This window comes from Syngnathoides biaculeatus, chromosome 17 (assembly GCF_019802595.1).
Source record: "Syngnathoides biaculeatus isolate LvHL_M chromosome 17, ASM1980259v1, whole genome shotgun sequence".
NCBI lineage: Eukaryota > Metazoa > Chordata > Actinopteri > Syngnathiformes > Syngnathidae > Syngnathoides > Syngnathoides biaculeatus.
This window is the reverse complement of record NC_084656.1, coordinates 19,582,995-19,610,980: the sequence shown is the minus strand read 5'-3', so window position 1 is coordinate 19,610,980 and position 27,986 is coordinate 19,582,995. Positions and strand designations below refer to the sequence as shown.

The 27,986-nt window shown below is 46.2% G+C and overlaps 2 protein-coding genes across 4 annotated transcripts in view; one reads left to right on the top strand and one right to left on the bottom strand.

Moving 5' to 3' along the window:
* LOC133490949 (WD repeat-containing protein 70) overlaps positions 1-21,250 on the top strand; it is a 46,094-nt gene extending 24,844 nt beyond the window's left edge. For both annotated transcript variants that reach the window (XM_061801692.1, XM_061801693.1), the window contains exons 11-18: positions 5,186-5,285; positions 6,573-6,657; positions 6,745-6,883; positions 14,889-14,989; positions 15,063-15,142; positions 17,820-17,936; positions 19,443-19,605; positions 19,977-21,250. In XM_061801692.1, the coding sequence (XP_061657676.1) occupies positions 5,186-5,285; positions 6,573-6,657; positions 6,745-6,883; positions 14,889-14,989; positions 15,063-15,142; positions 17,820-17,936; positions 19,443-19,605; positions 19,977-20,064 (873 nt within the window). In that variant the 3' untranslated portion in view covers positions 20,065-21,250. The remainder of the gene's footprint in view (positions 1-5,185; positions 5,286-6,572; positions 6,658-6,744; positions 6,884-14,888; positions 14,990-15,062; positions 15,143-17,819; positions 17,937-19,442; positions 19,606-19,976) is intronic.
* A 3,856-nt stretch (positions 21,251-25,106) lies between these two features.
* gdnfa (glial cell derived neurotrophic factor a) overlaps positions 25,107-27,986 on the bottom strand; it is a 28,514-nt gene continuing 25,634 nt past the window's right edge. For both annotated transcript variants that reach the window (XM_061801179.1, XM_061801178.1), the window contains exon 3: positions 25,107-26,024. In XM_061801179.1, coding sequence (XP_061657163.1) covers positions 25,498-26,024 — 527 coding nt within the window. In that variant the 3' untranslated portion in view covers positions 25,107-25,497. The remainder of the gene's footprint in view (positions 26,025-27,986) is intronic.

The following is a 27,986-nucleotide window of genomic DNA, read 5'->3' as shown; positions in this document are numbered from 1 at the left end:
ATGTCGAGGACTGGCTTGTAGAAGTGTTACAAAACGTTCAGAAAAAGGGTCGGTGAGGTTTTGACAATTCAAAAGCTAAAGACACTCAATGGGAATCATATTCCTTCGGTCTGGAGGTCCATGCAAGATCTTGCCTCGTGAGATCATAAAGTTAAGGGCGCACCGTTACTGTACTGGTCAGGAATCCGCGATCTGACGGCAGCTTGGATCTCCGTCACCAAAATAACTTTAACGCATCGCAGCGGTCGGCCTTAAGTTTGCCCGTAAATATCAAAATGGACGAAGAGAAGGCATGGGAGAACGGTCAGTGGTCAGATGCAACCAAAATTCAGGTATTTCCTGTCAGCAAAAATCAAAACGCTGTATGTTGGGGTACAGGGCCACTCAAATCTTGAATGAAAACCTTACTTCAGCAACAACGTAACGTAATTCCGGGCCCACAGAGCGCACCTGATTATAAGCCTCACCCAGTACATTTGTTAAGGAAATACCATTTGGTACATGCATAAGCCGCACCTGTATGAAAGCCGCAAATGCCCACGTTGAAAAACGTTCACAGAGAGTTTAACGCTAGCGCCGCTGTGCTAACGGGGCCGGTTACAAAAAAAACATACAGGTAAAAATCACTAAGACACGGCAGTAACACGCTAGGGGAAGCTCTAACAGGGCCGAACTGGTAAAAGTCACTTCCTCGGCACATATATTCCACCGGTGTCACTCTTACCTTTTCCGCTCGAGTGCCCCCCGGCGGCCGTTAGAAAAAAAAATGCACAAATTAGCCGCATCACCGCCGGGCTGAAAGCGTGTGGAAGAAGTCGCGAATTATAGGCCGGAAATTACGGGAACTCGAAGGCTTGAAAACGAGTTTCCTGGTGACCAACTGCAAGAACTATCGGCGCTAGTTGTGCGCCCCTTCGCTGGTGTCCTGTTACATCAGCGCCGTTACCGTCCCCCTCCTGCTGAGCCATTTGCATTTTTTGTAGCGTTTTGGCCGTGTTTTTTTTTTTTTATTGACTAGAGATTAAGCGACGTTTTTTGGACTTTGGCCACTCGTCTCAAGTGCTACAACTCCTGCAACGTGCTCCTGGGACGAAACCGTACAGGATTTCAACCGTTCCTTCCTTATGTCTCACTCACCAAGTGAGGAACTATCGGCTGTTCAGATTGTCGCAAACGTGAGCGACGCCGTGATTTGTCAGATTCCATTTTCGGCAACGCGTCCACGGACATTAGCGATCCCGGCGTCCTCATCGAGGTTGTTGAAGGTCTCAGTTTTGCTTCTTCACCGTGTCTCGCAACAAGAGGTACTACAACTGCGCACCTCCTGCGTACAAAGTGCTCCTCTTGTATTTTTATTTGAAAATAATAGTTATTATTCTCTTATTACTTGCATTTTAATGATCATCTTTTGTTTTATGTGCAGAACCTCGTTCAGGCTGCAGTTTTTAGTGCTCCAGAATCCTCCAGTTGAGTCGGGATTACATTTGCGGCGCAAAAAAAAAAAAAAAAAAAAACGTGTCTTAAAATGAGAAAATGTTTCATTACGTCAAACTGACAACTTGGCTTTTATTCCAGCCCATGTAACAAAAAAAAAAAAGAAAGTCAAATGAGTTCGAGTCCGCGGTAATGCGAGTAAAATGATGACGGGGTTGATCAAATCGACCCCGGAGAGACGGGACAATGCGGAGTCCGAGCCCGCTTATCTGCGGTTCAAGGTGACCCCCTCATCTGTTTTTGTCTGTGTTAATAACTTGGCTCTATTTTACTTTTCCAAGTCAGATAGTACCTCAATTCCCACTAGTATCCCGAGGGCAAGGCACTCTTTTCACCTCGCGCTCGCCGCGCCGGTGTTTCTTTATGCTTCTCTATCTTATCTGCGGCGGGCACAGGGCCCACTTAAAATTCCTTATCCGCGTTTCGGAGACCCAAAAACGAAAAAAGCCCGGATTGCCACATTTTCTTTTCACTCGCTTATTTGCGTTGCGTTTAAGGATTAATGAAATTGTAGCGGTATAAACCGAGGTTATGTTTGTTCGGGCGTTAGCGGGGCCCGCTCGTCCCCGGCCGGGGCTGTTGCTCCACAGGCATCTTTTAATGATCGATCGCCGTTATCTGCCGCGGAATGTTACAACTCGCGTCCTCTTGAGAACTTAAGGGGGTGTTGTCGTTATTTCTAGTCTTAAATTGTGTCTATGTCTCGGAAAATGTTTGTTTTGAGGCGTTTCCAGTCTGGAGCTTCGGACCTTGGCGCATACGCGCGGTGTCTTCGCTATAGAATTTAGAGAGTGTTATTTAAGATGCAAGACCGCTGAGGTAAGTGAGGCAGAGACGATTCATTTGTATCAGCTAGCGTGAGTCACGGAGTTGCGCGCTCGTGGGACATTTTCCCACTTGGAGGTCCCTTTAAGTGCATCCAGAGTAGATTTACACTCACGGAGTGTCAACCAGACATGAACTAGCATAAAACAACAACGGACCAGGAAAATGCAGTGAAGAAAATAAGTATTTGAACAGCCTGCTATATTGCAAGTTCTCCCACTTAGGAGTCACAGAGGGGTCTGAGGTTTTCACACCTGAGAAAACCAATGTGAATGTTTGGTACGGTAGCTGAATATTTGGAGTAGTAGTAGCCTTTATTTGCAATTACAGAGGTCAAACGTTTCCTGTAGTTGTTCACCAGGTTTGCACGCACTGCAGGAGGGATCTTCTCTAGATCAGACAGGTTTCTGGGCTGTTGCTGAGAAACACGGAGTTTCAGCTCACTCCAAAGATTTTCTATTGGGTTTATGTCTGGAGAGACTGCCTGGTCCGCGCTAGAACCTTGATATGGTTCTTACGGAGCCACTCCTTGGTTTTCCTGGCTGTGTGCTTCGGGCCATTGTCATGTTGAAAGACTCAACCACGACCCATCTTCAATGCTCTGACTGAGGGAAAGAGGTTGTTCCCCGAAATCTCACAATACATGGCCCGCGGTCATCCTCTCATTAGTCGTCCTGTCCCATGTGCAGAAAAACGCCCCCAAAACACCCATGAAGCTACCACCCCCATGTTTCACAGTAGGGAAGGTGTTCTTGGGATGGAAGTCATCATTCGTCTTCCTCCAAGCACGGTTAGTGGAATTACGACCAAAAAGTTCAATTTTGCTCTCATCTGCCCACAAAACCTTCTCCCGTGACTCATCTGTATCATCTAAATGGGTCATTGGCAAAGTTAAGACGGGCCTTGACATGTGCTGGTTTAAGCAGGGGAACCTTCCGTGTCATGCAGGATTTCAAACCGTGACGTCTTAGTGTATTACCGACAGTCACCTTGGAAACGGCGGTCCGAGCTCTTTTCAGGTCATTGCCCAAGTCCCGTCGTGTAGTCCTGGACTGATTCCTCACCTTTCTAAGGATCACTGAGACCCCGCGAGGTGATATTTTGCACGGGGCTCCTGTCCGGCTGAGATTAACCGTCATGTTTAGCTTCTTCCATTTTCTAACGATCAAGCTGCTTGGCAGTTTCTCCGTCGCCCTTTCCAACCGTGTGGAGTTGGACAATTTTGTCTCTGGTGTCTTTGGGCACCTCTTTGGTCTTGGTCTTGCAGACTGGATCGGGTGGACCGGAGTCTTTATGCAGTTAACGACCTCACGCAGGTGCATCTGATTGGGGATAATACTTGGAGTGGAGGTGGACTTTTAAAGGCGGACTAACGGGTCCTTGAGGGTCAGAATTCTAGGTGATGGGCAGGTGTTCAAATACTTATTTGCAGCTGTATCACACAAATCGTTAAAAAAATCATACATTGTGATTTCTGGGTTCTTCTTTTTAGATTCTCTCTCACAGTGGACATGATGAAAATTTCAGAACCCTCCATGATTTCTAAGCGGGAGAACTTGCAGTACAGCAGGGTGTTCAAATACTTATTTTCTTCACTGTACCTCAGCGTTGTAGTTCTTTCCCCAAATGACCGCAGTTCAACCGAATCCTCAGGCTCCCATCGGCCACCCGAGCTCTGCCGCGAACGCGGTCCCCTCGAACAATGTTTGCGGCGAGTCTGCGGTACAGTTCATCCCTTGGCTTTAAATTCCGCGCCTCCTGCCGCGGTCCCGACTGGATTATTTTGGAATTCCAAACGAAGAGGTGCTTTAGGCCTTGAGGACAACAGACAACTATTTGATTTCATCGTGCTTTAACTCGTTCTCTGCCACGGGCGTTTATTTTCGTCAGATGGATTCCGAATGTTTATTCCCACCTAGTATATGTTTTTCAATTATGGTTTTCGGCGTGACGGGTTTCAAAGGAGTTTCTCGGAAAGCTTGGCTGTGAAATTCAACTTTCTACTTAACAGTACTGACAAACAAATGACAGTAGATTGCTTTTGATTTGACGTCAAGACGGCGTTTGAGACCGAGGGGGGTGAATTTTGGGGAAGGGCCAACGCGAATGTTTTCAACACCACACGCTCCAGCAGAGTATGTATACATATATGAAATATGGTATAAACAGAGTACCAGTAGCCGTCGTGGTTTTCGTCACGATCATGAGAAAGGGGGGGGGGGGGGGGACAATGCTGTTAACGTTATGAACGGCAGGCTGAATTGGAAAAACTGCCGCCGCCCCTTTTCTTAAGTCTTGTTTTTGTGGTTTTATCGTTTGAAGGTGTCACAAAGGCAAAAAAAAAAAAAAAACATGTATACTGCGTATTAGCGTCAGAGTGACGATTCTGCTTGATGTTTTTATTTTCACAAAAATCTGCATTTTTGTTGAAACAGCCCATTTTCTACTGTTGGAGTGAAGAACGGGGGGAAAAAGTAGGGAAAAAATCATTTTTTGTGCTTAGATTGGGGCAGAACTCCAGATTGTGCGGGTCTTGTCACAACGCTCTTAAGTAAGGAAAGTCGAGCTAAAAAAATGGGGGGGGATCTATTTTTGCAAGGTAGATCTGGCCAGGTTATGACAGATGTCAACAGAAAAGTATTGAGTACACTGAGGTCTCTTAGGTTGTCCATACAGTATTGCGTGATTGATTGATAAACATTTGTATGATATGTAATAACTACGAGACAAAAGAATATTGTAACCAAATATGCGGCATAAAAGAAGATATGTGCAAAATTGGTGATCGACACCAGGAAATGCTCGCCGACAAATATTCTTATTTATTTCTTTTTGTTAATTGCATGTATTTTTCTGATCATTGCAGGTGCACACCAAGTTCCACTGTCGGCAGGCCCACGCTGCAGGATCCGACATCTCCCGCATTTCCTTTTCATACGACGGCACAATTCTTGCTTCACGTGGAGGTGAGACGAGATTTTTTTCGTCTCAAGTTTTAAATTTACCGGAATTTCCGGCCGACAGAGCGCACCGGATTATAAGGCTCACTCGGTACATTTGTAAAGGAAATAGCGTTTGGTACATACATAAGCCGCAGCCTTGTAAAAGCCGCAAGTGCCCACATTGAAACACGAGATATTTACAAAGAAAGACGGTAAAGAGTTTTCAAAATTTTAATACCTTATTTTAGCTTGACATAGCAACAACACGGTAGCACGAACAGGGCTGGTTAAAAAAGGAAAGAAAAAAAAAAAATAATGGTAAAAATCACTGAGACATGGCAGTAACACAGCAGCAGCATGCTAACACAGTGCTAACGGGACCAGTTAAAAAAAAAAAAAACATACCGGTATATACATATACATATAAAAATCAATGAGGCGCGGCAGCAACATGCTAGCACAGTGCAAACGCTAGTACAGCACTAACAGGGCCGGTTAAAAAAGAAAACATACGGGTAAAAATCACTCAGACGCGGCAGCAACACGCGACCGCAGCGCTAACAGGGCCGGTTAAAATAAAACGTACCGGTAAGAATCACTGAGACGTAGCAGTAACACAACAGAAACATGCTAGCACAGTGCTAACGCTAGTGCAGAGCTAACAGGGCTAGTTAAAAAAAAAAAAAACATACCGGTAAAAATCACTGAGACGCGGCAGCAACAGGGCCGGTTAAAATAAAACATACCGGTAAAAATCGTTGAGACGTAGCAGTAACACAACAGCAACACACTAGCACAGTGCTAACGCTTGTGCAGAGCTAACAGGGCCGGTTAAAATAAAACATACCGGTAAAAATCACTGAGATATAGCAGTAACACAACAGCAACGCGCTAGCACAGTGCTAGCGCTAGTGCAGAGCTTAAAAAAAAATAAATAAATAAAATAAACCATCCCGGTAAAAATCACTGAGACGCGGCAGCAACACGCTAGCACAGTGCTAATGCTTTTGCAGCGCTAACAGGGCTGGAAAAAAATAAATAAAATAAAAAGCATACCGGTAAAAGTCACTTCCTCGGCAGATATCTTCCACCGGTACCTTTTCCGCTCGCGTGCCCCCTTGCGGCCGTTAGAAAAACTGCACAAATTAGCCGCATCAGCGCATAAGCCGCAGGGTTGAAAGCCTGTGGAAAAAGTCGGGGTTTATAGGCCGGAAATGACGGGAAATGCCTCTTCCTTTTCTTCCCGCTAGACGAAAAGTTTACCAAAGCTAATAGCATCTGTTGTCGTTAACCTGTTGTGTTGGCTCCTAGGTGATGACACACTGAAGTTATGGGATATCCGCAACTTCAAGAAGCCCCTGAACATGGCCGACGGCCTGACTAACTACTTCGCCATGTGAGCCGTCTCAATTCCCGACCCACGCGTGGACTTTAATAGCGCCGTAAAACAACGATTTTGCGTCGACTCGCCCACTCCGAGCAGGACCGACTGCTGCTTCAGCCCAGACGACCGGCTCGTCGTGACCGGGACCTCCGTGAAAAAAGACCAGGGCAACGGGAAGCTGGTCTTCTTCGAGCGCTCCACCTTCCAGCGGGTGTACGAGATCGACGTCACCAACGCGGTAAGACCTGCCGCGTGTCTGCCGTTGGAACCGAACCGAACCGAACCGGAATAGATGTTAAAAAGTCAAATCAAGCCCAATTAAAAAAACTGAATAATAATAATAATAATTACTTCAAAACTCCCAATTGAGAGCAGTCTTCGCAAAATATGTGTTTCAAGTTTTGAAGTGAAAGTAATACTTGATAAAACTGGGCGGGGCATTGGCAGATAATCAAGTCATGCGATGGAGAAAATGTTAAATTCATAAAAAAAGAAAAAATGGTTCAGTTTGATGATAGTTGATGCGAAGGCTAATTGGTTCCACTTCATCATACTATTAAACATTAATATAATACAGTGGACCCTTGCTTTTTACATTATTATTATATTATATTATACTTATATGATATTAAATTATATTATATTTGATTCTATATTATGTATTATTTATATATTTCATTGATGCTATTTATGGTGACCAGGCCAGACTGCAAGTTGCGGAAATATGTACGTGACAGCCGTTATGATGATCTATAAAAAAATAAAAAGGAAAGGTGATTCATTTTTTTTGTAAAACCACAAAATTATTGAATAGGCAGTAATTAACTAGCAACAAGTGTTTCCAGGGTTGGATCCCCAAAAAACAACAAGAAAAAATGATAATAAATAATAATAAATTGGGGCTCGATGAATCCCACAAGTATGTGGCGTTACACTGTTTTGAATATTATTTATCACTGTAGCATGACTCCAAAAATGATCTCACATATGTATTGCTTGTATTGTGACTTGAGCTGGTCGTGGAACAACTGGATGAGTCGATTTTAAATCAATTAAAATAATCATTTAAATAATAACCCCGTAATTCCATTTAAATATTAAAAAAAGATTTAAATAGTAATAATTGTATGTACATTTTACAAAATTATTTCAATAATTTTTTTTTTCCCTTTGTAAAATCAACTCTGAGAAAAATTGCTATTGTACATCGTCTTGCATCCCCACGAAGTCAGCATTTTGGAAGCGTCTGTTACACGTCGTCGTGGACGTCACGTCACTGTAATTCGAAACATTTTGAGCGGAGGCCACGATTATGATTTACCGCGCGGAACGAATATTTCACCTCGCTGTCTGAGATGAAAGATTGAAGGCGGCGTGTAATGTTATTCGCGCGTGGACTCGAGACCGGGTGCGGGCAAAGTCGAGCGATCGGATCGCCTTGGATCCGATCCGGCCTGACGCACGCCCTTTGAGACAAGCTTATTGACACTTTTCTTTTCTTTTTTTTTTTTTTATTATTCGAGTTATGACTTTGTGTGTTGAAATGTAATTATGTCGCGACACCATCAGCGTGTTTTACTCGCTCCCCCTTTTGCGGTCAATCCGAGTAGTCAAAACATGGGCTGGATCGCAAAGTGCTAAATCAGAAGCGCTTTTTGCACGTTGACATCAGACGTTGGGCGAACTTGCGAGCGGAAAAATGAAAAGGGACATTCCGGAGCGCTTGTCCTCATTCAGCTCACTCATCTTTAAAAAAAAAAAAAAAAAAAAATAAAGAAAATAAATGGTTGGATGGCTCATTGGCTAGCAAAACTGAAGTCGCCATCCGCCATCTTGATACTCCCAAAACAATCGCCAGTTTCGTGGCTGTGAGAAAACGTTCCGCAGGTAAATTAGAAAGATTTACTTTGACACTGTTAAATTTTATTTGTAAAGTTTTATTTTTTTAATTTTCTGATGAGCTAAATTCACTTGAACAAACTTTTCTTTACGCTTGTTGTCGTTCACTGTTCACTCTCCGCTTCACCTTTAAAGGGCCGACGTTTTTTTCGCGGAAAAAGCGCCGTCAATATTTCCCCAAACTTCATCAGGGGATAAGCAAGCAAACACATTTTCTGTGAAATTTCTTTGATAAATGTTATCATACAGAACTCTGCAAAGTGAATTTGATTTTCAAATTTTCATCGCAGAGACAACAAAAATGAAGAATACGTTTAGCATGTATTTTCCCATCGAGAGTCCTTATTTTCAAAAATATATCGAACTGATTGACTTAAAATGTAATGTTTTTATGACAAAAAATGCAGTTTTTTTTGCTGTGTTATGATGATAGTGCTTGACGGCGTATTTTGGGAAAAATTAACATGTCATTGAAATCGGGCCCTCGGTCATAAGCAAGGTTTCTTGCTAGTCACGGTGTTCTATGTCTTTCCTTTGCACTTAGCCTTTTTTTTTTTTTTGGCATACCAAGTCAAATTAAAATAAAAAAATCCTTCATGTTACCAGAAATGAAAATATGTCAAGCTCACACGATCAGTTTTAATTCCACATGCCAAACTTAATCCAACCTATAGATCATGTCGTCCGCATGGTTTGGGAGTACCAAGATGGCGGCCAGCTGGTTTCAACCAATCGACATACCGCTCGATGCGTATGCGGTATCCAGTTTTATTTATTATTTTTTAGATCAGTGATTCAGGTTAGGGTTGGTCTCGGAGGGGGCGAGTAGGCCCAGAACCTTCGCCCGATTGACTGACAGCGACCAATAAAAGCTCAGATGGAGCTGACGCGCCGTTCTGAAATTTGTCGTATTTATATTGTCCGTTCCTGGAAATGACATCAGAACGTCGTGAGAGAGGGAGAGCCGTCGTCATTAGTTACCATATTTCATTTTTATTTTTTTGTCCCAGCCCATTAAAATACCGATGAAATAAACGAATGGCCACGACGGGCTTTTTACCGCCCGGCGGCAAAACGCCGGACGAAAAAGCCACAGCTGCGGTTCTTGTTTTAGTGCCCACGGAGCTGATCCGAATGCGCTCCTGACAGTTCGGGAGTCGCGCGAGCCAAAGCTCGGCAACCTCAACGGGGCGGACGGGGGGGCGGTGGGGGGAGACCGGCGCTGGTGTCTGACTTCCTGACGTGGGAGATTACGTAGAATGAAGTTCCCGAAATCCTGCGAGGTGACAGAAATAGTCAAGAAACGAGCCGAAGGGCTCGAGAACCGGGTCGTCGGGTTTTGTGAGCCGGATCAGGAATGGGCGAGTTATCCGGTCGGACACTTTCGAAATTTCCCTGCCCCGATCTGCTCCAAAAATGTCACCGTACAGTGTTGTACGCTCGTGGGATGATTTTCGGTGAAAACAGGCAAAGGCTGCTGGTCTCAGTCTGTTCAGTTTATCGCTTCTTTGCATATTTTCTCACTCACGTGTTAAAATTGTTCCCGAAATCATCACAATCACAACTTTCCTCGTTCAAGTATTTTTCTTTGCCCTTTTCAGTGGGGCCTTAAGACCCGTTTGCCAGTTCTCGCGGCTTCTGTTAAAATAATCCCAGTCGGGGAGGCGTGATGTATGCAGTCCTGTAAGGATCCCCCGACGTTCCGCGGACCGCGTGTGAGTTACAAGTGATTGGTGGCCCTTTTCGGTTTTTCGCTTCCTCTGCGCCAACCCCCCACCCCCAACCCCACCCCCGTCTGGACCGCACTGCACTTAAGACCTCGGGTCCGTCGGAGATCCTGATGGCTGGTGTAAACATAGTAAATTCGTTCATTCATCAAGTTCACGGAGTGCACTCCTGCTGCGGCGACGCTTCCCTTCCCCCCTCGTCCAAAAAAAAAAAAAAACAAAACAAAACCTCAAATGGGTTTGACGAAACCCTGCAGAGCTACTCATAATATTTGGGTTATTGTTCAAGTGACGAGCGGTGAGCTGGAAGGAAATTACAAAATGCGTTTAACGCGGCGGCGGGTCGAAAAAAATAGTCGAGTCGGCGCGCCAGAACCAGAACGTGAGACCGTAAAGGCACTCAAGTGAGATTACGGTGATGGGGCCTGTCTCGTAACTAAGCGCTACGCCCCTTTCTACTGTACACAAAAGAGATGATCCCGTTAAATATGCAAGCTGCACCTGCCCGCAGGGGACACTGTGTACGTGCCAATGTGTCAGCTCTTCAGTGCATATAGAAAGTGCACACACCCCGGTTCAAATGCCAATGGGGTTAGCGATATTTAAAAAAAAAAAAAAAAACCAACAACAACAACAAAAAAGATACCAAAAGGTTTGGCGGCACGGCGGATCCGCTGTGTCAGTGTTGGCCTCGCAGTTCTGCGGGACCCGGGTTCGATCCCAGCCCCGCGCCCGCGTGGGTTTTCTCCGGGCGCTCCGGTTTCCTCCCACTTTCCAAAAACATGCAACATTGATTGGATACTCTAAATTGCCCCTAGGTGTGATTGTGAGTGCGATTCGCTCGCGACCAGGCTCCCGCACTCCCCGTGACCCTTGTGAGGATAAGCGGCTAAGAAAATGGACGGATGGATGTTTAAATCTGCTCTCTATTAGTGGTTCTAGAGGCTTTCTAAAATTCTCCTAGTTGGCGCCTAGAACTTCAAAGAGTACATGTGGCAAAGGCGCACTGTAACTCACAGTAACAACCCAGGCTAAACTGAGCTCCTCCCCTGTCGAGATGTACTTGATCATTTTCACAATCACTACTGTGCTGCTTTTTCAAACCATAAAGGGCCCAAGTGACATCTTAGTACGCTTCAGAAATGGTCTCCCGTTTCACCGCGTTCCGCAATGATTCCTTTGCAAATATTGGCCGCAGAGGCGCACAACGCGGACAAGTCCCCAAAAAAGGTTCCATTGCGTCTCATCGTGTCAAAACAAGGGGTTTTCTCCAGGCACTCCGGTTACGTTTCGCGTTGAAAAGCGAAACTGCAAATCACAGATTGTCCGCCGGGCTTCGTACCGACGTAAAAACGCGATCACGCCATCGCTGAAAAAGAAGGAGTGAAGTGACGCTAGCATGAAACTCTCTGTGTACCGAGGTTTATAACCAGGTGCGCTAACGCTAGCGGCGCGCTAAGGCTAGCGGCGTGCTAACGCTAGCGCCGCATCACCACATAAACCACAGGATTGAAAGCGTGTGAAAAAAGTCGCGGTTTCTGGGCCGGAAATTAACGGTAATCTGTTGAACCAGCGACATATCGCGTCTTCACCTCGTGTTAAATGGTCATACATACTAGATGACTAGATACTAGATTTTATCACCGTATTCGGCAACCGATTCCGCGTGGCCGCTGCCCCCGTTCATGTTTACATCGCAGCTCATCAGTTCTTCTTTTGTGGAGGCAAAATTCTCCTTTTGATTTTATAGTACCGGAATTAAACAAATCAACGACGCCGTCGACCCGAGTTTTGCTCATTCCCGATGTAGCACGACGCCATCTGTCAACTCAGATTGACCTTTGGGATTACGTTCTTGCTTCGGGACCAGTCGTTCACGTCGGGTTGGTGCGCAATCAAGTTGTTCACGTAATCCAGTCAACTGAAGCCCAACTTTCAGGTGTATTTCGATTGAGTTGTTGTTTAAACCCCCCCCCCCCCCCCCCCACCGCTACTATTATTTTTAGGATCTTCAAAGGTGGTTAAGAGTATAGAGGGTGTTTATTAGAATAAGGACAAGTTTAACAGGAGTCTGTAGAGCTTTAAAATATGTATAATCATAAAAGCATGTAGCCGCGACCGTGGATTTCACCTATTGCGGGGACGTCAAAGACCTTTAACCTCCACGATAAATTAACCCTTTCATGGGCAGGGTGGCAATTTTTTTTTGCCTTATTGAGATAAAAGTCTCCTAACAGGCCACAATCAAGAAAATAATACTTTTTTCATTTCGTAAAATTATATGATAATTTTACTCGTTTCTAAATCTCGTCCCAAAAATGAGACGCTGCCTGCGAATGGGTTAAGGATTACTATTTGTGTCCGACGATTGACGGGGAAATATTGACGTTTATGTTGCTAAATTTAGTCTCCCCCCCCCTCCCCATGAGATACGACATACAGAATATAAAACGATGAGTTGTTTTCCTTCAAGATTATAATATTTTCTTCTTTTAGCGTCGCATGATAACGGGTTAAAAAGCCCGCTATGGATTACATTTATCTTCATCTCTCCGCTTGAGCTGCACTCATCCAGTCATGGATATTTAAAAAAAAATAATAATCTACTTTGGAATTTTTTTGACACCCTCTGAAAATAATTTTGATAAATTCATTTGCGCGTTATAATCACGTGGGCCATTGCTGTTTGCATTATCGTCGGACTCGGAGAAAAATTCATACTCTTTCACTGAATCTGGGGATTATCAGATTTTTACATATTTCTGAGTGCTTGTATTTGCACCTACGCGATCATTTTTTAAAAATTTATAATCGAGGTGTGTAAGAGTGTTGTTATCTATGATATATTAGTTAGCACAAACGAGTGTGCGTGTAAGGTCGACACTCCTTCCGCTGGCGTCCCGGTGGGCAGATGAACAGCTGGACGCTAAGCAGCTTTCCGCGCGTAGCGAATCCGGACCGGCAACCCCCCCCCCCCAACTCCGTCCCAGACCGCCGACCGACCCCCCCCCCCCCCAAAAACCACTGGCTGGATGAAGCAAAAAATTGAATTTAAAAACCATTCAATGCGATAGTTCCCCAACTGAGCGATAAATAATTCTTAATCTTTGGACATTTTTATCAATTATCGTGGTATGTACAGCAGGGGTGTCAAAGTCATTTTTGTCGCGGACTACATTGTACTTGCAGTTTCCCCCAAAAGTGCTGGTAAAGGTTAGAGGGTAATATATATTTTTTCCAACTATGATTGTTTGGTGACACAAAAATACTTGTAATAGCTCAATGTTATCATTTATGAAATCACAATTTTGAAAATTTTGGTACAGATTTGGGGAAAAAAAAAAATCATGGAAGTTGATACACATGATTTGCCTCCACGGGCCACACAAAATCATGCGGCGGGACAGATCTGGCCCCCCGGGCCTGGAGTTTGACACCGGTGATGTACGGGATTGCGCTTGGAAGCAAAAACTCTGAATTCACTTTACAGGGTCTTAAAATGTAAGATTTTTTTATTTAAATTTAAAATCCCGATTTTAAATTTTTATCTAATTAATTATTAATAAGTAAGTAAGTTACTTTCGGCTTGTCCCTTTCGGGGTGGCCACAGCGTGTGCAGATGAACGCACATATATGTTTGGCACAAATAATAATTAATAATAATATTTAATCATGTCATAATAATTAAAATTTTTAACATTTAATTAATTTAATTAAAATTTAATTTAAAATTTAAATTTCATCAACATTTATAAAAATATAAAACCTATACACCTTGTATGTAGTATGTTTACTCATAAGAGTTTAAATTTAAGAGGTATGATAATCCAGCTGGGTAAAGCATTTCTGAGGTCCCGGGTTCAATCCCGGTCCCGCCCGTGTGGGTCCTGCGTGGGTTTCCTCCGGGTGGGCACGCCGCTTTCCTCCCACATCCCAAAAACATGCAACATTCATTGGACGCTCTAAATTGCCCCTAGGTGTGATTGGGAGTGTGATTGGTTGTTTGTTTGAATGTGCCCTGCGATTGGCCGGCAACCGGTTCAGGGTGTACCCCTGCCTGTTGACGGATGGGATAGGCTCCACCGCTCCCTTGTGAGGATAAGCGGCAAACAAAATGGATGATGGATGGATAATCGCCGTGAATGATACAATAAATAAAATAATGAGCTGGATAAACAGTACTGACAGCTGGGATAGGCTCCGGCACTCCCCGCGACCCTCGTGAGGATGAGCGGCAAAGAAAACGGCTGGATGGGTACAACAGGGACAGTAGCTGTTTGACACTGTTAAGTCCCGATGCAGGCAGCCTCACGCACACACCTCCACCGCAAGGATAAATGTGGTCACGTTTGCCGATTGGCACCAGGCCATCAGTCAAACAGTCACAAGGGGCCGAGGGATTCGCCCCCCCCCCCCCCCCCATCAGGCAACCACCAAATATAGTCAAGGAGCGCAGCACTCCGGGACTCGTCCGTCCCCACTCGTAGCACCAAAAACACCGAGCCGCTCTCACACACGACGACGACACGCGAAAAGCACGGCGCACGTGGACGACGAGGCCTTCATTCTCTCTACCCGCCTCTTTTTTTTTTTTTTTTTTTTTTTTTGCCACGGCAGAGTGTGGTGCGCTGCCTGTGGCACCCCAAGCTAAACCAGATCATGGCGGGGACCGGGAACGGCCTGGCCAAGGTCTACTACGACCCCGTCAAAAGCCACAGGTAAAGGTCGCACAAGCTAACTGCAAACGAGTCCGCCATTTCCTGCGCGATTTGACATCTGTCGTCCACCCAGGGGGGCGAAGCTGTGCGTGGTGAAGAGCAAAATCAAAGCCAAGCACGCCGAGGCGTTAACCCAGGAGTACGTCATCACGCGTAAGTTGAAGCTTCTGAACCGAGAGACGACAAAAAGACGACATTTCCGCCATTAATTTGACCTACTACCTGAGCAATTCAATTGATTTGTTTTGTCTTTTAAAGGGGGAGTTGAAGCAAATGTGTGCACACCCTCTTAACTGAGCTTTTCCAAGCGCCTGCTACTAACAACCAGCCAATGCGGCGAGAGGGGCGTGTCAAGCCAGGGGTTGAGACAATGCGGCTATCTGATTGGCTATTATTGTACGAGTGATTGACAAGTCGGAAAGGCTTTTCCTGCCAGTTTTGCTTTCAAACTCGATGCTGCTACCAGTTTCGTCTTCACGCCAAGCATACCTTTTGCAATTCTGGCCCCAAAAATTCAACCTTGCTTTGGTTGGACCACAGCGCATTTTCCCACGTGTATGGGTATTAAACTTCACACCCTTGTCCTGGATTTGCACTGTCCGCTTTCACGCTGCCCCTACCCCAACTTGGCTGTGCCTCGGAACGGACGCCACAATCAAATAATGGCGTCTGGTGATGTATCACCATTGCTGTCAACGGAACAGGATACGAGAAGTTAGTGTCATCGCTGATTCTGATGTGTTTCAGTGACCAAAATAAGTATTTGAACACCCTGCTATATTGCAAGTTCTCCCATTTAGAAATCACGGTGCATGTCGACTGTGAGAAAAATCATCTAAAAAGAAAAAAATCCAGAAATCACAATGTATGATTTTTTTTTTTTTTTTTAAGTGATTTATTTGTGTGATGCAGCTGCAAATAAGTATTTGAACACCTTGGTACAGTAGACCTTGTTTGCAATTACAAAGGTCAAACGTTTCCTGTAGTTGTTCACCAGGTTTGCACACACTGCAGGAGGGATTTTGGCCCACTCCACCACAGGCATGTTCTCTAGATCAGACAGGTTTCTGGACTGTCATTGGGAAACACGGCGTTTCAGCTTCCTCCAAAGATTTTCTATTGGGTTTAGGTCTGGAGACTGGCTAGGCCACGTCAGAACCTTGATATGCTTCTTACGGAGCCACTCCTTGGTTTTCCTGGCTGTGTGCTTCGGGTCATTGTCATGTCTAAAGACCCAGCCACGAGGTTGTTCCCCAAAATCTCACAATACATGGCCACGGTCATCCTCTCTTTAATACAGTGCAGTCGTCCTGTCCCATGTGCAGAAAAACACCCCCAAAGCATGACGCTACCACCCCCATGCTTCACAGTAGGGACGGTGTTCTTAGGACGGAACTTCTTCCAAACAGGGTTAGTGGAATCATGACCAAAAAGTTCCATTTTGGTCTCATCTGACCACAGAACTTTCTCCCATGACTACCTCTGTATTATCCAAATGGTCACCACTGCTGTCAACGCAACAAGATATGCGAAGTCAGTGTCGTGTGTGATTCTGATTCTAATGTGTTTCACAAACCTGGTCTTGACATTGCGTAACGCCCTGTTCCGGCTCCGATTGGTACCCGCCAGAGTTGTCCTTAAAAGACTGAGCCCGCGACCAGGAGGAAGCCACGCGCCGTCCACGGGCTTCCATTAGCTGATGGAGCGTCCAGTCGCGCATGAGTAGCTGTCACCGCCACGTGTCCCCTTAACACCCCATTACGCCAAAGGACAAACGCCTCCCCCACCGGTCCTGGCGTGATCGTCCTCTCGTCTTCACACAGCCTCCCCACCTTCCCCGCCGCCATCCCTACCTGTCATGTTGCTCTCCCTCCAGGTTGTCGCGAGGAATTATCGCTTTTGTCCGGGTCGCGGGAGCGCGATGCGAAGAGGGGGGGGGGGGGCCCCCGAGTGACGCACTCGATGCCCCGCCGCTGGAAAATTAGACGGCCGATTGAGGAGGAAAGCGGGGGAATCTGTTCACGCTAACCTTTTTTGCTTAATGTGGCGTGGCGAAGAATTAACGGCGATGGAAAATCACTTCATCTGAGCCCGCGGACACACTCACGCGCAACTTGTTCACTTACTCACGCTCACTTGTGGCGTTAAGTGCTGGAGAGGCTTTTATTGTGATAGCGCTCACTAAGGTGTGAGGGGAGAACCTAAACAAGGCGTTACGTTAAGCCCACAAAACCCAAACATTCAAACTCAGCAGAATTCAGAAAAAAATGAAAGGATGACTGAAGGAACTTTTGCAAGTGTTCTTACGGGGACATATTTTGGAAGAGGGGTTGTAGACAAATGGAGTAGAGACTAGTTACTGTCAGGGGATCAGGCAGACAGTCAAGTGGAACTGCGGTCATCAGGACGTCGGGCGTCGAGAGCGGGTCCGCGGGCAGGCAGGGGTCGGTACACGGGAGATCGATCAGTGAAGGCAGGAGTATCAAAGACGTCAAGCTTACGGGGTTGGTCGGAGGAAGGGCGGAGGTCGGTACACCAGGGTTCACGATCAAGAATACGGGAGTGCAGGAACGGGGCATGAGTTGCGACGATCTGTCGTCCCCTGGGTCCTATAGATACGGGGGTTAATCAACAAAGGATGAGTCGCTGGTGTGCGTCTCCTAATCAGCGCCAGTGTGCTGGGACCCGCCCAGCCAGGTCTGGACTGGCAGGACCATGACAGTTACTGTGCGTCCATGTTTTATGGCCCCTAAAATGTGAAACCAGCCGCGACGTTGAAGTCGAACCAAAGTTTTGTTCGTGTCACCACTTTTGTCTTCCCCTTTTGTAGCTCACGCCTTGCCCATGTTCAGAGAGGCCCGGCAGAGGAGCACCCGCAAGCAGCTGGAGAAGGACCGACTGGACCCAAAAAAGTCCCACAAACCCGAGCCTCCCGTGTCCGGACCGGGTGAGGCCATTTTTGTTTCTTCATCTCGTTTACGGAAGCCGCAAAAGTACTTGCAATACCGACGTATGAGTACAGATTGTGGATGTGTTGTGAGTTTGCTGAAGGCGTCCAACCGGCCTGTGAGTGCCAAGGCAACATTGTCCACGTCCAGCTGGCTCGTCAGCGCGGTGTTTTGTTTCACGCTCGCAGCCGTCTCCTGATGCTTCCACGGCGAACTGCGGCGTAGCGAAGAGACATTTCAAGCACGCGGGGCCGACAAATGCTTGTAACGATGGCGAAACTACAAGCAAATATTATCTCATCGTTTTAACCGTGGCCAGCGCAGGTGTACGCTGTTGCGTCGTAGGATTGCGCAATGCAGATGCCTACACCGTCCAGTAGGATTGTCGCGTTTGTACCGGTACATTTGAGTACTTGGGAGTACTCTGCACTTAAAACAGCGCAACGCGCCGTCGACAAACACGTTTTGTGTTTGTGCGCCCGTGGCGAAAGCAGTCACTGTGGTTTGACAGGCGCGAGCGCGCCTGTGCGCCATCATACTCGCCAATCTGCACAGTCGAGCACCAAAAATCATGCGTGTAAAACTTGTTACGAGTGGAAACGGGCTAAATGCGGAGGGGTTGCGTCAGGAAGGGCATCCGGCGTAAAACTGTGCCAAACAAATATGCGTTCATCTAAGGCAGGGGTCACCAACGTGGTGCCCGCGGGCAAATGTTAGCCCGCGAGGACCATATAAGGCGCCCGCGAGGTATGTTCTAAAAATACCATCGGCCACAAATTGTTACTATTATTTGTGCTTTAAATTCTGAATTCTGACGTGCTTACGTGAATTAAAATTTTAAAATACCTGTAACGTTATTTACTACAATAAATGAAAATCAAAAAAAATTTATGTACGTGTAATGAACTGAGTTTGAAATTTGCCGCACGTGGCCCTTCATACGATCGGTGCTCACAAAGAAGCCCTCAGCCTCAAAAAGGTTGAGAAAGAACGAAAAAGAAAAGAATAAATGACCAGAGCACCTGCTGCCTTTCAAAACAAGAGTGCGCTTAAACAGGTTTACAAGGCTGGGGGCCGAGTCGCTACAGATACAACAATGCGCGCACAGCCTAGCATACTCTACTGCTAAAGCATACATTTTAAGGAAAAAAATATATTTCTTAAATGATTTAATGATATAAAGTATTTAAACTATACATGTATTTCTACTATGTAGTTTTTTTTATCAGGAAATCCCCCCCCAAAAAAAACGCTTTAAAAAACTTTTTTTTAGGCTTGGAACGCATTATTTCATTTTCCATTCATTGTAATGAGAAAACGCGCTTCGGTTTTTGAACGTTTCGGTTTTCAACCGGCCTTCTGTGTTCGAGACCCGAGGCACCACTGTACTAAGTATAGCAGTGTCCTCCAGTCGTGTCATTTTTGGGTCTAGGTCTAATTAAATGCACGACTGACTCGGGTTCCTCCGCCGATCGGTGACGCGCCACACCCGTCTTTGGGTTCAGGTCGAGGCGGCAGAGTGGCGGCGCACGGCGGCACCCTGTCGTCGTTCATCGTGAAGAACATCGCCCTGGACAAGACGGACGACAGCAACGCTCGGGAGGCCATCTTGCGCCACGCCAAGGAAGCGTCGGAGAACCCCTACTGGGTGGCCCCGGCCTACAAGAAGTAAGACCGCCCGGAGGAGCGCCGTGACGTGTAAATGTTTAAAGAGCCGCGCTAGTCGGGCCGGGTCCTCTTTCAAACGTGACGGACAGCTTTCGATGGTTGGAACGGGAAGGGCGGCGTTTAGATGGGTATCAAACGCCGGGCGGGGTGGAACGGAGCTGCCGGGTTGCACGTCCTCATGTTTGCCTACCCCGGCGGAAACAGGTGAGCTCGGAGCTGACGTGTAAAAACCTTCCGAGTTGCGTCAAAACATGCGGCGTTGGATCCTAGCTTGAAATATTAGAACGTAAACAGGTTTGGTTCCGAGTCTCCCGAAGTCTTCATCCCTAAAATGTGATTGGTTGTCTTTTTGTTGCGCCGTCGTCCCGCAGGACGCAGCCCAATCCCGTGTTTGCCGAGGACTCGGAGGAGGACGAGGAGGCCGACAAGGAACCGGAGTGGAAGAAGCGGAAGATCTGAAGCCGCAGACCTTAGAACTGCTTCGGACATGCGGACTCTTAGCGGACTCAAGGTTGCTTGCACCTGTTCATCCCTCAAACACTTTTTTTTTTTGTGCAGACGTGATCGTAATGTAAGGAAGATGCAAGTTTATGGTCCCTAAAACCAAACTCTCATGTATGTCATTTTTGCCACCATTCACCATTTTTTAGACACGCGTCAAATAATAAAAAAAACTTAAAGTGGAGTCTTGTGATTCCACCGCATGAACGTCTCGTTAAAGGCGGCATCACAAAATCATTTACAAGCTATTTTTTCCTCGTGTATTAAAATGCGCACCACAAACTTGCACTTCATCGTTTGGTTTCGTTCTTGGGTTGTTAAGAACATTTTTGAACCGACGCGCACTCCTCTCCGGGACACAGAACCCTGACAGGTGTGATCGCTGGACATACCGGACATATTATCCGTTGTTTGAACGGGTGAACGCGGCACGCATCAAACATCTGGAAATTGCACCCAAGGATGAAACACTTGTGCAAGTCCGCATTTATCTTTCTGATTTATTACGACTTTCCCAAGGGAGGAACAAGCATCTATCGGAGGTAAGGCATTTTTTTTTTTGAATGACTGTCTCTTTCCAGAGTAATCCGCGCAGAAAATACAAAAATAAAATACAAAGTGGAGTTTGGTTTATTTCTAAATATTATTAAAAATACCAAATAGCTTTTGAACACCCCTTAAAATAAGTTTGAAGTTTTTTTGTAATTAAAAAAAAAAATTCATAACAGACTTTTTAAATATCTGCTTGTGCTCTGAAGTTGTGTCCCTGAAGATGGACGGAACCCTTACGAAAGGAAAGAAAAGTGAGCTACTATGTTCAAAATGTGTACATGTATAGAAATATATGCCAGAGAATGCCTATTTATTGTTTTGTTTTGTTTTGTTTTTCCTGAGAGGTGTGATCACTGGACATACTGGACATATTATACATGCATATAATTGTTTGAATGTGACACCTTCTGGCATCTGGAAATTGCACCCAAGGATGAAACGCACTACCGCAAGTCCCCATTTAGCTTTCGGATGACTTGATTGATTTATTGTGACATCCACCGAATTGATTTGGATATGTATATTTTTCATTTTTTTTCTTTTTGTGCCACAATGGAGAACACAACCGCGTTACTTTTCAAAGTTTTATTTTTTTTTATTATTGTTTTTTAAAATATTCCACAGCTAAGTTTGCTCATGCCCAGTTAGCATAGTAGCTAATGTAGTTAGCATAATAATGTTCTTGGACAAACGTCTCATATTAGCATTGATTTGCAACCCTGTGATTAGATTAGATGAATTAGAACACAGGTGTCAAACTCAAGGCCCGGCGCCCAGATTCGGCCCGCCACATGATTTCATGTGGGCAAAGCCAAATCTAGAATTTCAATTATTCTTGTTGAAATTCTGTACAAAAATTTCCAATTGTCACTCATCATAAATGATAAAGTTGAGACATTGCAAGCATTTTTTTGTGTTACCAAACATGAATTGTTGAAAAATACATTAAAACTGATTTCTGATTCCAAAAGTAGATCATGATGACGTAAATACGATGAAACGATTAAATTATTTGTATTATTTCACAGTCATAGCGGCCCTCCGAGGGGAACCGGAACCGCAATGTGGCCCGCAAGAAAAATGAGTTTGACACCCCTGAATTACAATCATACTCAAATTAAATTGGCATTCGATTACAGTTTTGCTTGATTTAATTGCAATGGATTTATTTAGAAATATTTATTGAATACTGTTTATGTTCTTCCAGTGTCAAAGTGTCTTTACAGCCAAATTTAAATAATTTTGGAAGATAGATTCTATCTGTAACAGTTATTGGAACCCGTTTGTTCAATCATGTGAAGGTTCTTTTAAGTTTTGACTTTTAGGCTTCCCGTCGGTTTTGTACTGGACTGTAAATTTGAAGTCCATAGTAGCAAAAGTCTCGAGACCCTGACTCACGATAGCGTTTACCGTACGACCCGGGCGGGTGGGTGTTCTGGTAGGTGGGTTTATGTTCAGGAATGTGGTCCGGGAAGGGGTGGAGGGGGCTGGGGGTGTTTTCCCATCAACCCGCATCCTCAATTTTACACGAAACTGCTCGAAACACAAATGGTCAACATGTGTCACGTCAGGGCTAAAAGGCACGAGACGCACGTAGAAACACGTTTTTATTTGGTAAAAAGTTTTTTTTATAAAATGAATATTGTACAAAAATAAAGTCTGTAGTGAGCTTTGGTTCTGGAACACGCGACGACAGAAAGCGAATCCTCGACACTCGAGGATCCCTTCACACGTTTTGCTTTCCCTTTGCAGGCCTCTTTTGCAAAAAAAAACAAAACAAAACAAAACACTTTTTTTCCTGTGGGCCCTGAAAATACACACAAAATACAGAATGTTTTTGCCATAACGCGGTCATAACACTTGACATCAGGCCGAGCAAACGGTAGCTCGACAGCCAGTTCGACAAAACCCTTCACTCGGCGATGAATGAACATTAAAAAAAATCAAATAGAAAAATTCTTACGTGTGAGGTTTAGATTTTGAAAACAGAGATTTTCAAACCCTGGGGGTCCAAAAAAATAAAAAATAAAAATAAAAGCTGGGTTATGATTCAGATGTATCGTCACATCTGACATTTTAGGATCAGAAAAAAACTGAAAAATTCTCGTGTATAGTCTGTTTAGAGAATAAAGTCAATTTATATTAATATTATGAGGATAAAGTTGTATTTTTTTATTTACTTGTTAAAAATTCTTCCCTCATTCAACTTTGACATCCATTTTGTAATGTCACAACAAAATATGTCCGTTTCATTGAAAACACGACTTTATTCCCAAATGATTCTGACTTTTTACCCCGGCAAAATACATCTTTGTTCCTCGACGAAATCATTTTTTTTCCCGAAAAAATTATCAATTTGTTATTGTCACATTGAAGCTTTTTTTTTTTTTTTTTTTTTTTTTTTCCCCTCAAAAATGTCTGCGGAGTTTTTAGGGTGCATGTCAAAATTATGTTTAATTGGCATTAGGATTATGAGGGGGGCTACTTTTGGGAACCTTTTGTCTACAGAAGTGAGACAGTTTTTGGGGGAAGGGGGGGGGGGCTTCTGCGAAGCCTCCAAAGTTTTCATCTGGAGGAAAATTCTGGACCAAACGGGGAAAGATGATCCAATTGATGAGGTATGCGGCGATAAAAGCGAGCTTTTTTCCCTCCGTTTGTTTGGCCTAAATTAATCTCCGTGTTGTGGATTTGTGTGTGTTTTGGGGGGGATTACATGCTGCAAAGCTGCCTTGCTTGTTGGCGGGTGGGCACAGATACCTTGGTCCCTAATCCTCGGAAACGTCAAGACCCTCCCCGAGGACTCTTCGTTCCACTTGGAAGCGCTCGGCTCTCCCGCCCCGTTTGAGGGATGTTGATATTCCCTCAATCGGACGTGTTATCGCGTGTAGAAAACACGCGTGTGACCCCTCCCCATTCCGTCTGATTTAAAGGTTTTGCCTTTTGTTGGAACGTCACTTTGACGCTGACAGCCGTACAGTAGCGAGCGTCGCTCCCTCAAACTGCCTTCGCCGGCGGGGGATGTTTGCTTAAGACTCGTTTTAAAGGGGGATCACTTTCAAATCCTCTTTTATTTTTGGGGTGGAGGAGCAAGGGAGGGGGGGGGGGGGTTAAGACCCGTTCCACCCCTTCGGAGACTAGGAAAAGCCTTTGGGTCGCAGATTGGCAGGCTTTGACTCCAAAGTCCTCCGAGACCTCTGCCATGTTTTTATTTTTTTTTTTCGCAACCATGCGGACTTTGTATCGGTCCGTTGTGGTAAAGAGGGGGCGAAGTCGAAAGGCGAAGCTCTCAATTTACCAGTCAATCTACGTTCCTACCCTCACCTGTGGGCATGAGCTGTGGGTCAAGACCGGAAGAACAAGATCCCGGATACAAACGGCCGAAATGAGTTTCCTCCGCAGGGTTTCCGGGCTCTCCCTTAGAGATAAGGTGAGAAGCTCGGTCATCAGGGAGGGGCTCACTGTCGGAGCCGCTACTCCTCTGCGTTGAGAGGACCCAGATGAGGTGGCTGGGGCATCTGATCCGGATTCCTCTCGGACGCCTCCCTGGTGAGGTGTGCCGGGCACGTCCCGCCGGAACGAGACCCCGGGGACGACCCAGGACACGCCGGAGAGACTGTGTCTCTCGGCTGGCTTGGGAACACCTCGGGATCCCTCCGGAAGTGGCTGGGGAAAGGGACGTCTTGGTAGCCCTGCTGAAGCTACTTCCCCCGCGATAGATAATGGATGGATGAACTAAAGACAAGTAAGGACAAACAAAAACAACCCCTAACAAGTTCTCAAAAGAAAAACCAAGAAACTGACCAACAGCTTATTTGGCTCCTGAGTCTTTAGCCCCTTTCATACAGATTCTCCACAAAGTTGTCGCACCAGAGACGGCGGAAACATTGGATAACGGCCAGAATTAGGAGCTTCCAACCTACTTCGACTACCTTTCACGCAGAAGAGCGTAACTGGGAAAAGACACCTTTGATGTGTAAGAGGGTCTTTTGACTCCACAGTTCCAGGAGTTTCTGCCCCGCAACGTCCAAAAGCAAAGACCGAGCGAAAGAGTTTCCGTAAAATTGGTGGATCAGACATGTAAAACCCACCTTCGACTACCTTTCACCACAAAAAAAAAAAAAAAACCAAGGGGGCAACCTAACTTGAAGACGTCCTTTTGCAAAAAAAAAAAAAAAAATGTGGACATGAGAAGTTTATCCCGCCCAGCAGCTTTTTTTGCGCATTTCCGTTCTTTCCTTTTCAAGCAGCCACCGGCCTGCCCCTGTTACGTCTCGAACCCTCAGAAGCAGCAAATACTCGGGTGGATTTTGATAAGAAACAGCGACGCGGTAAAAAAAAAAAAAAAAAAAAAAGGCTTTGTCGTGAAAAGGGGGGGGGGGACGCTTGTCGACGCAAATCCGCTTGTACCTTCGTTTTTTTGCGGGGGGGGGGGTTTGGATGGAGGAAGCTTTCCGAATTGGACGCGAACACGTTGTCGGTGTCCAGGACAATCCAAAGGTCTCAATAAATAAGAAAGACAACAACTTGTCGTAAATGAAATAAATAACAATAAATTAATTCCGTCTTAATAAATATACCTCTTACACACAAGCGTATACGTACATGTACTGTATATGGAAAGATATTTATACACAGTATGTCTATATATTCGTATGACGGCGTGTCAAGTCTGCTGCGTCCTGCCGTCCGGAGAAAGAAAACCGCTGTTCCTGGGACCTTTTCCGTAAGAAATAAAAATGTTTTTAAAAAAAACGCAGTTTGTAAAAAAAGAGGGAAATGTAACAGCATGTTCGTCGTCAGCGCCGTTGTTTTTTTTTTTTTTTTTTTTTAAATTGCGCATCAGACGCACGCGCAGCGCTTGGCCGAGTGTTTCTTGAGCGTGTGGTAGACCACGTTGTCGTCCAAGAAGGAGAGGTCGTCGTCGAAGGCGACCGGTCGGCAGCAGGTGCGCGAGGGCGCGTCCCTGTCCAGCTTGTTTGCGTGGCTGAGGTTGTTGAGGATCTTGTCGTAGTTGGTCTCGGCCTCGGCGCACGGGCCGCTGCAGTAGCGGAAGATCAGCTCCTCCTTGGTCTGGTAGCCCAAACCCAAGTCGGTCACGTTGAGGTGGACCTCCTTCAGGAGGCAGCCCCGACCGGCTCGAGCCGACGTCCTCCCTCGGCCCCGTTGGCCCCGTCCCGCTTTTCCGGCGCCGCCCCTGCCCCGTCCTCGCTTCCTTTCGCCGCCTCGTGTGTTTGCCGCCCCTCTCTGCCGTTGCTCCCGCTCCCTCGGACCCCGCGGCTCCGAGGACCTCCGCAGTCTGCCGATGGTCTCCTCGATGAAGTCCATGACGTCGTCGAGCTGCTCCGGATAAGGACCCGGGACGTCATCTGTAAGACACGAGGAACACGTGACTGGGGACTTTCAAACGCTCAAATCACTGGAAACGTTTCAAGTACTAGTACTAGTGTTTTGCAACCAAACTTGCGGTCTCATTAGGTTTGAGAACCGTGTGTCGAAGTGATAAAGACCAATTCGGGCAGCGTTCTAAACCGAGGAACCCCAGCTTGAAATCAGGCGTAAAACATATTTTACGCCAGGTCTCGTTTTCAGGGGCCGTTCAGGCCTCACCCTTGTCAACCAAAACCGCATCGTTTTGCTCGCTCGGATGTACCGCAACGACGTTCTCGCCGAAAAAAGCGGAATTCAAAATCCGCACGAGAAACGCCAGGACCCCTTTGGATGAGTCCTACTGTGACATGCCAAAGAGCACGCGGGAGAAATCCGATGCACAAATGTGTTGACTGAAAATATTCACGCTCAGCCGGCCTCGGTCCGTAAACCTGTTGGGACGCTTAAAGCGTGTCGATCAGAAACAGAGCACGCGGAAGACGCTTGTGAGCACTGCGCGGGCGTCTGTAGAAGTGGTGAGGAAACGACAAAAGGAGAAATATGAAATTGATTTCAACGAGTTGCTTCCTTTTGAAAAGATTCTGATCATGTAGGTTGAAATGTTCAAGAAACAAGAATTCTAGTGGGATTTCGGGGTGTACACGGTAGCTGCGTTTAATTGGTTTTAGGATTACGAGGTGGCCCTTTGGACAGTAATTCTCGCACGCTTGGACCCAAAAGGTTTGAGAACCTTATTTCCTTGTTGTGAAGACTTTTCACCTGCCCCTTCAGCTCCTGCTTATCGCCGAAGACCAAAAACCGCACGCGACTTAGCTAGCCCATTAGCTTGCGCCACAACTCCACCGAGGGACAGCCGTCCTTGTTTTGTCCCGACACCTGCAGCTGCAGTTTTTTTTTTTGTTTGTTTGTTTGTTTTTAATGTGAATTATTCAGAGGGAAGCAGACGATCATGTGGCGCAAACATCTGCGGACGGGGAGCAGGTCCAAAAAGGCTTTTTGGATCCTCCCCCGCAGCACACGAGCATCCGAACCTCCCGCCCCCGACGGTCTACGGTGTCAATGTTGTTCTCGAATGAAGCCCTTAGTCCGGCTCTTGTTACCGTTCCTGCGGTGTCGAGTCGGTTTACGCGGCCAATTCGCAACAGAAGTCGCATTACACGTTGGGCGGGGTCAAGAATCACGAGAAAACCGACTGAACCGGGCATGAGCGAGCACTTGGTGACAGAGGCATGAAAAAAGAAAAACCCTCCAGGGAAGAAAACTCAAACCAGTTCTGGGGAGACAGACACGAGGGAGCGATCGAGCGCCCGGGGGCAGGGTCGGGAGAACAATGGGCACGACAACAGCCCGTATCAACAACAGCAATTATCCCACGATGATGGACGTCGGTGTCGGGCTGTGAGGTCTGGCAGGTGGCTTTGCGGTTAGGAGGTGTCACAGGACTCTCCGTACTTGCCACCTGATCCCCCTCCTGCGCTCGCCAAACTTTATTTGTTTTTTCTTCTGTAGTTATGTTCACGATTGGATCGGCGTGTGGCGGTCACTGACCTCATCTGCCCAAAACCGAGGAACGCCCCGTCGGATTTGGCTTAGTCCGAGTCTCGGCGGCCCAATACCTCGAATTAAGGCCGGTATCGGTACTCGCCCGTCCACGGTAAATTGAATTGAACTCGTAGGTCAAAAGTCTCACCGCCCGTCCCGGTTTTACCGCCACGTTTCCGATCGAGGTGGGTCGCTCAGGTTCAACTGCCGCGACGCAGATTTGAAGCGGGGCCCCTACGGGGGTGAAAACCGTGAAGTGGGTCAACCGTGGTGTAAATGCCGCCTTAAGACTTGACAGGCAGTGTGCACCTGCCGCCGGCCAGCCGGTACACAGCAACCGCTTGCGCAACTTGTACTGCGACTAATCAGCGGCACACAAACGCTATCAGAGTCACACC